Source organism: Lactuca saligna, chromosome 6, assembly GCF_052625555.1.
Source record: "Lactuca saligna cultivar CGN05327 chromosome 6, ASM5262555v1, whole genome shotgun sequence".
Classification (NCBI taxonomy): Eukaryota; Viridiplantae; Streptophyta; class Magnoliopsida; order Asterales; family Asteraceae; genus Lactuca; species Lactuca saligna.
In genome coordinates, this window is record NC_136422.1 from 143922949 (window position 1) to 143934718 (window position 11770).

The 11770-nt window shown below is 28.8% G+C and overlaps 2 protein-coding genes across 2 annotated transcripts; both read right to left on the reverse strand.

Moving 5' to 3' along the window:
* Window positions 1-6307: 6307 nt before the first annotated feature.
* Window positions 6308-8223, reverse strand: LOC145003310 (protein PLANT CADMIUM RESISTANCE 2-like). Its single transcript, XM_078962440.1, has 4 exons — window positions 7831-8223; window positions 7670-7741; window positions 6889-7197; window positions 6308-6588 (listed from the first exon to the last, which is right to left on the reverse strand). The coding sequence occupies exons 1-4, from the start codon at window positions 8114-8116 to the stop codon at window positions 6503-6505; spliced, it is 753 nt and encodes a 250-aa protein (XP_078818566.1). The 5' UTR covers window positions 8117-8223; the 3' UTR covers window positions 6308-6502.
* An 829-nt stretch (window positions 8224-9052) lies between these two features.
* LOC145001238 (tobamovirus multiplication protein 2A-like) lies at window positions 9053-11433 on the reverse strand. Its single transcript, XM_078960595.1, has 7 exons — window positions 11304-11433; window positions 10416-10697; window positions 10211-10310; window positions 9901-9981; window positions 9715-9819; window positions 9412-9621; window positions 9053-9312 (listed from the first exon to the last, which is right to left on the reverse strand). The coding sequence occupies exons 2-7, from the start codon at window positions 10640-10642 to the stop codon at window positions 9205-9207; spliced, it is 831 nt and encodes a 276-aa protein (XP_078816721.1). The 5' UTR covers window positions 10643-10697; window positions 11304-11433; the 3' UTR covers window positions 9053-9204.
* Between the last annotated feature and the right edge of the window lie 337 nt (window positions 11434-11770).

Sequence of the window (11770 nt, forward strand, 5' to 3'; positions counted from 1 at the left end):
GTTCCAAAACGTGACATTTGTATGGTGGCTCTCTTTCTTCCACGAAACTCTCGGTAAATAATAAGAAGTTAACTTTTATTTATTTTAGACAAAATTACAAAAATATCATGTATTTTTTCTGAGGTTTAGTCCAAACTTCAATTTTTTTTTGGTTTTATGGTCCTTTTAAGTTATTTTCGTTGCGTTTTTGTCTCTCGGTAAACTGAAATGACTGTAATACCCCTCATGTATTTATTTTTTATTTTTCTTTCATTTTTTTAATTTAATATACATTTATCTATTTTAATTTTAAATTTTTAATAATCTCTCTCTCTCTCTCTCTCTCTCTCTCTCTCTCTCTCTCTCTCTCTCTCTCTCTCTCTCTCTCTCTCTCTCTCTCTCTCTCCGTCCTTCATCGTCTTCCTTTTAACCACCATCATCAATACACCAAGAATGTTGAACCCACGCTTCCTTCTTCAACCACCGAATCTACACCAACAAACACCTTATGTGGCCATCTTCACCCCTAGTCTTCATATCGTCATCACAGACCCATCGTCGGCTCCTAATAGACCTTCATCAGCCACAATAATCACCATCCTAACCTGTAACTTGAGCACCAGAGGTAGAAAGAAGGAAATCCATATCAATTGCAAAATCAAATCTTAAGGAAATCAGCCTTTATCACTACCTAATCCTCTAAAAGTGAAACCCACCTTCTTCATCTTCTCCATCACGCTCTGCTACCAAGTGAAATCTAACTTGAGAGATAAAAAAAAATCACAAAGAGAGGATTTGTATTCTTATGTTTTGAAAAGAGATTCAAATCATTGTACTCCTTCCTAAGGCTAATATACTCCAATTCTCATTTCTCTAATCATTTACTGTATTTGAAAATCGAAACCACTTATCACTTCAGATTCTGTAAATGGCTTCCTTTTAGTTATTGAAGCTTTGAAGTTTTTCTGATCTTGCTTTTGTTGGGATTAATTTTTCTTCGATCATGATTTGGAAGATGGGGTTTGTATAAACATCTTGTTAGTGAAGGGGTCGTAAACGTTTCCAGTTGCTTTCGTGTTGTGGGAAAGATCACCTCTTGATGTTAGTGTGCCTAAAATCAAAATCGAAATTGTGTGTGCCCATAACGAAATCAAAAATGATTTCTCCTAAAATCTGTCCAGAAACTCAATGAGTTTGCGGAAAAAATCTAGAAACACGAAGTCATTGTGCGTGTATGTGTCTGTCAAGAATCCAGAAATTCAATGGGTTTGTTCATGTGTCTCTTGTGTGTTTATGAATTTAAACAAAATAATAATAATAATTTGTGTTTCTTAAAGAAAATCAATTTTTCCGGATCTATACTACAATTCATCAAGGTGTTTTACCTTTACCAATTTATGCATAATCGATTTTCAATGTGTATGTATGAGTGTTGTACATGTATCTGAAAGAATGTCTAGTTAGAAGGAAGAAGATATATATATATATATATATATATATATATATATATATATATATATATATATATATATATATAGAGAGAGAGAGAGAGAGAGAGAAAGAGAGAGAGAGAGAGATACAAAGAGAGAGAGAGAGACAGAGAGAGGGAGAAAGAGAGAGAGATGTAAACTATTTATATTCTTTTTAATTTAAATTAAATAGAATATATATATATATATATATATATATATATATATATATATATATATATATATATATATATATATATATATTCGTTTTAGACCTAATTTTTTTTACTCAATTTTAACATATTCCTTATTATTTCATTAGGGGAGCTGATTACAAAAAGGTAATCCTATATACCCTGACTCATGTGCACCCTATAACCTAAAAGAATAACTTAGGGGTGTTTGAGATTGATTTTCAGGCTAAAAAGTTCTTTTGACAAAAGTCTTTTTTGATTTTTTGACTTTTTACAAAAGATAGTTTTAAAATGTGTTTGATTTATCTTTTGACTTTTCAAAAGCTAAATCCAAAAGTTATAAAAAATACAACTTCATGACTTTTCAAACTGCTTATTTTTGTTCTTGTCAAAAAGTTGTTCTAAAAGAACTTCTTAAAAGGCCAAACATCTATTTTAACTTTTAAATTTTTGAAAAAGCTAAAAGTTCTCAAAGTCATTTTAAAAGGATTTTCAAACACCCTGTGATTCAAAAACCATATGTCACGTTTATGTTTGTTCTTCTTGTACACCATATAATGTCCCCCTGAAATGGTTTCTTCAAGCTAGGAACATAAAGTTAGTAGAGAATGTTGAAATAAAATTTCACTATTGTGAGGATGAAGTTTATTTGTTTACCTCTTGTCTCAAAGTTGCTTTCACAAGTTTAGTTTGTTTGAAAAAGCTAAAAGTTCTTAAAAGACCAAACATCTATTTTAACTTTTAGATTTTTGAAAAAGCTAAAAGTTCTCAAAGTCATTTTAAAAGGTGACACTTTTTCACAATATTATTTTCAAATATTGTCCCAATATTATGTTCACAATGTTTGAAGATATTTTTATTTTAATAGTAACTGGTGACAGTTTTTCAAGTAATTTTTTAATTTTTTACCTATAAAGTCATTTTGTCTCAAATATTTATCAATATTTTACCGTGAGTATTAAATTTATCTGACACTATATGTATGGAGGATCATAAACATTAGTTATCTTTTTACTTTTGTAACATCTCACGTGAAATTACATCTCTTTGGCACTGCCATTAGCTTCATGTTGGAGGTTACCAAGGTAAAAAAAATAGCTAATGAGATCCTCCATACATACATGCCAAAGAAATTTGGTACTCATTGTAAAACATTGATAAATACATGAGACAAAAAATAAGAATAAAGGTTAAAAAAAATAACAACTTACTTGCAAAATTGTCCATGTATACTACCAAAAAAAATACGATTAGACCTTTTGAAAATAATCTTGGGACAACATTGAAAACATACTCAATCTTGTGAAAACACCACTGAGACATGAATTAAATAGACGAGTGTCATCCTCGCTAACATAACTTCATTTCAACATTTCTTATTAAGTTCATGTTCTTAGTTTGAAGAAGAAATCATTTCAGGGGACCATATGTAGCATACAAAAAGAAAATGAAAAAACATAAATATGACCTGGGCTTTTAGAATCGATTATTTTTTTAGGTGATCGATCCTTATGACACATAAAAGTTAGGGGTATATAGGTTCACATGTTGGAAACTGTCTCCATTACTAAAACAATAATGAACAAGTTAAAGTTTGGTTTGTTTTGAAAAAAAAAAAAAAAAAAAAAAAAAAAAAAAAGATGTAAAACAAGGGAAAAAAATAGAAAACATAGTCTTTTATAGAAAAAAATCAATTTACCTGGCGGGGTTGAAATAACAAATAATAGGTCAAAATTGGGTTTTTTAAACAAAGGTGTAAAGAAAACAAATGAAAATATAAGGTATTTAAAGGAAAAACTCCATATTATACTGTGTAACAACTATATGATCTGCAAACGCTACCTTAAGCTGTGCCAAGGTAAATTTGGTTTATTAATAGATAATGTGTAAATCATGCTATTATTTATGTTAAAAGTATATTATCTAAAAGTATAAGTCTTGCATAAAACATGATTTTCCTTTTTGTTTATTGACATTAAAATGTTTTTATCAATTAGTAGTGGTCACGATTCAGCTGAAAGCATAATAAAGCATTCCAACAGAAAAAAAAAAAAAAAAAAAAAAAAAAAAAAAAAAAAAAAATTGAAATCGAGCCCAATATACATATAAAACCTTATACTTTTATAGGCGATTTGGCTCCCTAATCATTTACTCGATTTTGGTTTATGTTCAATTTAGTTTGGAAGTTGTAATGTTTTGGGCCTCTCGTATCTTTTTTTTTAAAAACCGTAAATCTAATGTATTTATAAATTATTCATAATTCTATTTATAGATAGATTTGATATCTCGACTTCAAAGAAAAAAAAAAAAAAAAAAAAACACAACACATAATATCGTTTGACTAAATCTCCTTAGTAAACCCTTGGTATCTACAATCTTAAAACAATTCTAGTTTTTATATTTTTAATAACGAAATTACACATCTTTAAATCTTTACCTAAACTTACACCATCGTTAGATTTGGTTTTTAATAATTTGATATACTTCTAATGGTTATTACTTATATAACTGACAAGTGTATTATTTTATGATTATTTTAACAGAAATTTATACAAACCAAACCTCTTAAGTAGTTGAGTTCAAGATTTTATCAAATAAATAATCATCAAGTTCAAAATTTTATACATTTCGCCCTATATGTGAATTTTCGAACTCTATATTTATAACGACCGACGCACCTTTTTTTGCAAATTTCTTAATCCTTTTTTTTTTTTTTTTTTTTTTTTTTTTTTTAAATTTTTTTAATTCTTTGGCGTTCCAACTTCCAACAAAAAAAACGTGATACCCAAGCTGTGTGATTGAATAGTCATTCATAACAACCGGAACAAAGAACAACCACGAAATTCCAATTAAAAAAAACTAACACTGATAGGAGAGAAGATAATCCTATTTCGGTATTTCCAATTCATAACACATGAATTTATTCCTAATGAGTTATCTAAAACAAACATAAATGATAAAAGATCAATAAATTCGCATATATATATATATATATATATATATATATATATATATATATATATATATATATATATATATATATATATATATATATATATATATATATATATATATATATATTGAGCACTTAAAAAAACACCGAATGGCTGAAAACACCTTATGTCATGGGTTTGGGAAACAATGGGTTTACTTAATTGTCTCGTTTCCCATTGATCGTGTGAATTTTGTCCAATTTAGAGATCATAAAATCAATTTACCATATTTGTTGATGGTGTCATCAAGTCTTCAATCATCCCAGTGACAATGTTGTGATAATGTTAGTAGGAGTAGGGGTCTTCGTTTGAATGGATCGGTTCGATCCGATCCAATTAAGTAAATCCAAATTGATTTTGGTTTTCAAAATATGGATCCGAATAATCCAAACTAAATTCAAATCTGATCCGATCCGATCCAATTACAATTCGGTTGGATCGGTTTTTATAATTCGGTTATCAAAAACTAAAACATTTTAAAATGACATATAGTTATAATATTATCCAATTTTTATAGAAGCAAAAAAATATTTAGTTGTGATTTAAAATGTATAAACTATATATTATAGTTTAATATTCAATAGATAAAGAACTTTTAAGAGAAAATGCATATTAATGTTTTTTATTAGATGAAACATTTTGAACTTATTTGGAAAAATAAATTATAAAATTAATAAATAATTATAGTTATATTAAAATTAAATAAATAATAAATTGTTATTCGGTTTTTTTGGATTATTCGGTTCATATTTTATAAACCAAAACCAATCTGAAATCCAAAATAGTAATTTGGTTTTGTTGAAAACCAATCCAAAAATTCGAATATCCGAACCAAATTGTTCAATTGGACAATTCGGTTTTATTCAAATAATGAACAATCCTAAGTAAGAGCTCAACCTTTATCATCATAAGTTATACATGCTATATATATGCCTTTGAAAACATATATGAAGAATATATTTAAAAATTATAACCACCAAACAAGTTTTTTTAGCAAAGTAGGTTAGAAATTTATAACGGGATTCGAAAATTCGGATGTTCTTAGAAAAAAAAATGTTGAACTTTTTTTTTTTTTTTTTTTTTTAGGACAACTAAGTTCGAAAACCATGAAGTAGTTCGAAAATTCTCATTTTCGAAGTGGATGACCATTCACAAAATTTGGTTATACATGTGTGTATATGCAATGTGTTTATTTTGGCGATTATCTTTATTTAAATGGCATTTCAGATAGGGGAAAAATGATATATTCTATCATATTACTTATGATACTTGTGAACTAGTTAAATCATGGTGTAATATACAATGAGTGATAATCAACTTTAATTTTTTTAATTTGCTTATTAAAACTTGAAACTATGAAAAATGACAAAATAGTTAAAAAAAATGTTTTATTTAAAGTGAATGGTTGACTATTTTTTTTTCTTTCTAACTATGGCCGGTATAAATGATTTTTCTTTTTCCGAATGTTCAAAGATCTTTGTTTAATGATTTGCAAAATTAAGCAAGCGACTAAATGAAAAAATAAACCATAGTTGTTTTTGCATTATCTAGAAATCAATCTATACAAAATAAAACCCAAATATTGGTATATGACATATATGACCAAACTAATGCAAAGTGTCCATATAAAACTTTGTAAATAAGATTTAAGTTTTTCAACTCAATATGACTCTTGAAAAAATGACACTCCGACTATTCAAACCTATGTAAATATTTACATATACGTTTCAAGTTTTATCAAATACACTAAACTTCATGCCAAAAGCAAAAACAATAACTTTACAATGCTTTGTAAATCAAATATGCTACAATATGTACATTGTTTTGTACCTAAACATTTCCTCTTTTTCATGCACTTGTGTTTTCTTTATCTTGACATCTCTTGTACCATAGGAGGTGCTTGTCGATACATTGTAGTTTCTTGCCTATACCTTTCCCTATTTCTTTCCCATCCTATAAAAACCAAAAAATATAAACCATATACATGTATGTATAAACTATACATTGTGTTTGTTACACATAACATAATGTGACTTGATAAGTTTTCTAAAACTTAGATGATAAGGATGAGACATTCATGTCTTTTTCATAAATGACATTAAAAGCAAACCCATGTTCACTTTTTTGGGTGGGATATAAGCATACAAAAATGCAATTTGTGTACTATTAACATTAGAATTAGTCCTAATTCAATGCATGTCAAATGCAATATGACATATCTTATCTTGTTCTGCATAATGTGAAAAAGGGTACCTTGGAAAACTATAAATCCTTGTTGTTCGAGTTGACGATATTGTTGACATAGTGCACATTGGTGACACCATAGATGAAGACAATAGTCGCTAGACAAACTTCCCTTTAGATTCCATTGTCTTCTCATTTTTGTGCGATATAAACCATTATAAAATGTAGCTAAAATAAAACCAACAATCCATCCTTGATAACCCATGGCGCCAAAACATTTATGTTTGAATAGAATAAGCCATATATAATCAAGAATTTCCATAAACCCTATTTGGACCACATATAAAAAGCAATAAAGTGATCCAGGTTCAGTCCAACCTACAACATTTCAAATAAATAATAAAATTAGATGTTGCAACTTTTATACCGTTAATGTTATAACTATGTAGTAAACCATTTTTTCATAATTGTTATAAAATGATATATCCGTACGTAAGAGGTGTTTGGGTTATCTTTATGAAAAACAGAAGTTTTTTTAAGAAAAGTTGTAAAAAGTTAGTTTTTTTATGACTTTTCCAAAAAGTTACTTTTCCTTATTTCTAAAATTTAAAAGTAGTTTTTAAAATGTTTTTACCAAATATCTTTTACCTTTTATTTTTTTAAAAGGACTTTTAATCTCTCAAAAGATAACCCAAACTTTTTATTTTTTATACAATTTTTAATAGTATTTTGTAAAAAAGACCGTTGAAAAAACAATGGTTTTCAATATGGGTTGTTATAAATTTTAAATTTATGACATTAATACAATTTTATGTAGAGATTTTTTTTTCTTTCAGAATAGAATGCTGACTTGTTTCTCCTTCGTTAACAATTTCTGCAATCTTCCCAAATGCAACACATGGACAAAGAAGTACCAAGACACCTGAAAATTGGGGAAGAAATTGAAATCAACTCAAGAAATAGGTTTGAATATTAATAAATTGTTGAAAATATTATGTATTGAATTCATACTTATTTTGAAGTCGGAAAAGCAATCGTAAAGACCAACTGCCCAACTATTTGGTGGGTTAGGATAATATATTGGTTCTTGGCCGGCGGCGGGAGGTGTAGGAAAAGGAAACGGCGGAGGAATGCCACCGGAATTTGGCCAAAACATCGGCATCATTTGGTTGCCATTTTGAACGTTTGATGATCGTGGTGATGTATATTGGGTGTTGATGGTTGTTGTTGGTTGCACGAATGGCGTTGGCGGTGGATTCCGGTGGTGGATTTGAGATTGATTTGGGGTTTCCTTCATTGTTTTGATTTGAAGAAAGGAAAGAAAATTAACGTGTAACGATGGGGAAAAAATGTTCTTATGAGATGAATTAAAATTTTATACGAAAGTTTAGATGGAAATTGATAATCGTTTTTTGCTTTTGTTTGGAAAGAAAAGACGTGATTTTGGAGATTTGTTGAATGATTGATTACCTCAAAATTAACAATGTATTTGGACAAAATTTATCATTTAAGGTTCTCCAAAAAAATGACTCTTAATACCCTATATATGACTTTATAATGATATTATTATATTATTATTATTAAAAATAATAATGGAAATCTTAAAAAAAAAAAAAAATCAATTTATATCTTGTAAAGCTAAAAGAAACCATTATATTATATTTTTGTATATTAAAACCACTTTTTGTTTTAATCTTGTCTTAACTAATGTACTGTGAACATTTATATCAATGTACTTTTATTAAGGACAAAATATAACAATGTGTTTCCATTTTAATATACATTAAAAACAGTACAGTGACCTTAAGCTAATCTCATTTTTTCTTTAAAAAATGAACATAAATTGATTTTGCTGATAAAAATATAACATAATAGTTTGTTTTTTTAACACTATGAGATAATACATTGAGTTTTAATAATAAAAAATAACAATAATAATAACAACATTAACTTAGTTAATGAGAATATACCGTTTTTTAATTTCAAAATAACAATCTTTTTAAGAGCGTTATCCATCACTTACTATTGGATAATTCTTACAATACAAAAACATTTACAAATCATCAATTTAATCAATTAAAAAAGAACCCATAAGTGAGAAAATAATGTATTATGCATAATTATCGATCAATTCATGGTGTTTGCTTTAAAGTAACATGTAATCAACGATGTATTTATTATGTTTAGCTATAAAAGAAAAATCAACACGAATAACGAAACCTAAGACAACATACACAAGACAATATGATAACTTAGGATAAAAAAAGCAAAATTACAAGAGTTAAATAAAGCAAAGCTCCTGAAACTGAGTTTTATACACACTCAACAAAAACATAATCAAACATAAATAAAAACAAAAAATAGGTTTCAAAAACACACACATTCTCACATGATAGTGCATCGGCTTTTTTCCTCAGTTGGCTGCACGTTGACCTGTTGATACCTGTTTGACTCATTCGGGTTGTACGTGAACTCCGATGTATCAAGCCCATACTGTTATCACACACACACACACAAAACCAAAAATAAAAAATTAGCTATAAATAAAACTAAACGAAATAAAAAAAAAAAAAAAAAATGTTTTAGACAGACTTTTTCCCTCATTCGTGCACTCCACGCATCATTTCTACTAGGGCGGCTGTCTAGGGTTCCGGGGACAGGGGCGCCGGCGGCAGGTGGTGGTTGTCTTCCGATCAACGGCTGTCGTTGCTGCCTGGGGCCCGCTATGTATTCATCATCACTATCATAATCTTCTGGACTATTTGCAGCTCTTACCATAAGAGCTAACAAGAACACAAGAACCTAAAAATTCCACGTGTAATCATTATATAAATAGTAATAACAATAAAAGGCTAAGGGCATTATGGTAATTTTCAACATATTAGTGCCTTTTACCTGTAATACAACAGCTCCAAGAGCAACCCATCTGCATATGTTCCAATTCTTCTCAATAAATCCGTACATCATGTTGAAATCTCCCGTTTTGTCATCCGGAATTTTCTAGAAACACATTTGAATTTAAATAATTAGATAATTTTTTAATACAAGATATTCAAAAAAAATATTTAAAAGCAAACTCACGGATCTCCAGCTTTTGTCAAAGAAGATAAAAGCAGCACATCCCACTTCCACCATAATCAACAAAATCACAAGAACAGAGTACTAAATTCGATTAAGGAAAACATATAATTACCGATATACCCTTGTACATGTAACACTCTAACCCCCAAATTATAGTCATCAGACTTTTTATTCTTTATCCATTAAGACAAGTTGTTATACGCTTATAGATATTCAACCTTTATGCTTTTTATCACGAGGGGTATTAAAGTAAATTACATGTGTAATTATGTTAAAAATACGGATTTAATGAAGATGTAAAGTAGGATACGCAAGTTAAGCAACATCCGCTTCGAGTTGCTGCTCCAATGCAACCAAAACAAGATATCACAAACAGAATTGCACCAACACCAACAAATAGATAAATAAACCTACATTAAAAAAAAAAAAAAAAAAATGTTAATTACTTTAATTAAAATGTTACATTAGTTAAAGTAACCTTGTTAAAATGGTTAATTTGGAAAAAAGAAACATACCAAAGAGTAGGCAAGTTATCAAAGACGTTGTTGGAAGACAATGTTATAGCCATTAACATAGGTCGACCAAGTTGTATTAATTCATCATGTTGTGGGCCCCAATCATCTTTCGAATTTTTGTACATAATAAACATGTAGACACCATATCCCACCATTGCTAGACCAAGAAGTGTCAACAAGAAGTTTAGGAGTTTTAATAAACACTCCAAACACCCCTTACAACCCATATTTTGTGTTTGATTATCCTCAAGTTGATAAAATCACAATCGTATGACTTCAATCCTACATTATAAGAGCCAAAAGGGAATTGAATATAAGATTAGTTGTGGTAAGGGTAACATAAAACAAGAAAAAATGTGAGGAAATGTTAGTTTTTAAACATCAAAATTAATAAAATAAGATAACGAGTTTCAATTGGGGCTTTTTAGTTTTCTTTTAACAACTTCTTTGATTTTCTGGAAAGCATAGAGATTTGATCACTCGTAAAAGTCATACCTTCAACTCAAAAGAATCAATTTTGATCAGAGTGTATGAATCTGGTTAGGTACGAGATTCTTCTGTCAATTTTTCTTAAAATTATGCAGCTTAAGAACAACAATATGACCTAAAACCTAAAATTTCCACAGGCTAAGACATGAATTTTCCGTGAAACCAAACAAGGTCTCGTGAATTTTAGAAACATAATTCGACGCATTCACAATCCGGGGTATGTAGATCATCGCAGGAAAACCCAATTGATCCATGACTCCGACATTGGATTCATGAATCAAGGATATTCAACCCGATCTTAAAAAGTAAAAGAAACAAGAATTGCAATAACCCAGTTGAGAATTTTGATCGAGAAGAAGAAATGAACCTAAATTGCGGATGATCGGATGAAGTACTTACACATATAGGCAGCAAAAATGGCTGAATTTTCAGATTTCGAACTGGAAGACGAGAGGAAAAGGGTGTGGGAATAAACTGAAACCAGATGTCAAAAATCAAAAATTGGTTTTTTTTAAGAAGATTATTATCCCAAAAATGTTATTCAATTGCTGGCCCTAATTGTTTTTCTATGTGGACCAGGGGAATGAGACACCACAAACCGGCGACCACCAATAAAAAACTTTACAACCAAAAGTAAATTATTTAATTAATCAATAACCTAGATTTCATGATTAGATTAATGGGTAATACACATGAAAGAGTTCATTCTACTACATGAAGTTATTGAAAAAGTCATTACATTAAAATAATTTAGCAAATGGTTTATGTCATAATATTTAATAAATTATCTAAAATATTTTTAAAATATCATTAAACTAAATAAATGTTAAAAGATAAGGATAATTTATTATTGTTTTTAAAAGACT

Excerpts from the sequence above, each read along its gene's own strand:
- LOC145001238 (XM_078960595.1), bottom strand. The coding sequence starts at position 10,642 with ATGGGTTGTAAGGGGTGTTTGGAGTGTTTATTAAAACTCCTAAACTTC. Across the intron at positions 9,820-9,900 it reads TTGACAAAAGCTGGAGATCC|AAAATTCCGGATGACAAAAC; the intron begins GTGAGTTTGCTT and ends ATGTGTTTCTAG. Across the intron at positions 9,313-9,411 it reads GTGCACGAATGAGGGAAAAA|TATGGGCTTGATACATCGGA; the intron begins GTCTGTCTAAAA and ends GTGTGATAACAG.
- LOC145003310 (XM_078962440.1), bottom strand. The coding sequence starts at position 8,116 with ATGAAGGAAACCCCAAATCAATCTCAAATCCACCACCGGAATCCACCG. Across the intron at positions 7,198-7,669 it reads TGTTAACGAAGGAGAAACAA|GTTGGACTGAACCTGGATCA; the intron begins GTCAGCATTCTA and ends GAAATGTTGTAG. Across the intron at positions 6,589-6,888 it reads AGGATTTATAGTTTTCCAAG|GATGGGAAAGAAATAGGGAA; the intron begins GTACCCTTTTTC and ends TGGTTTTTATAG.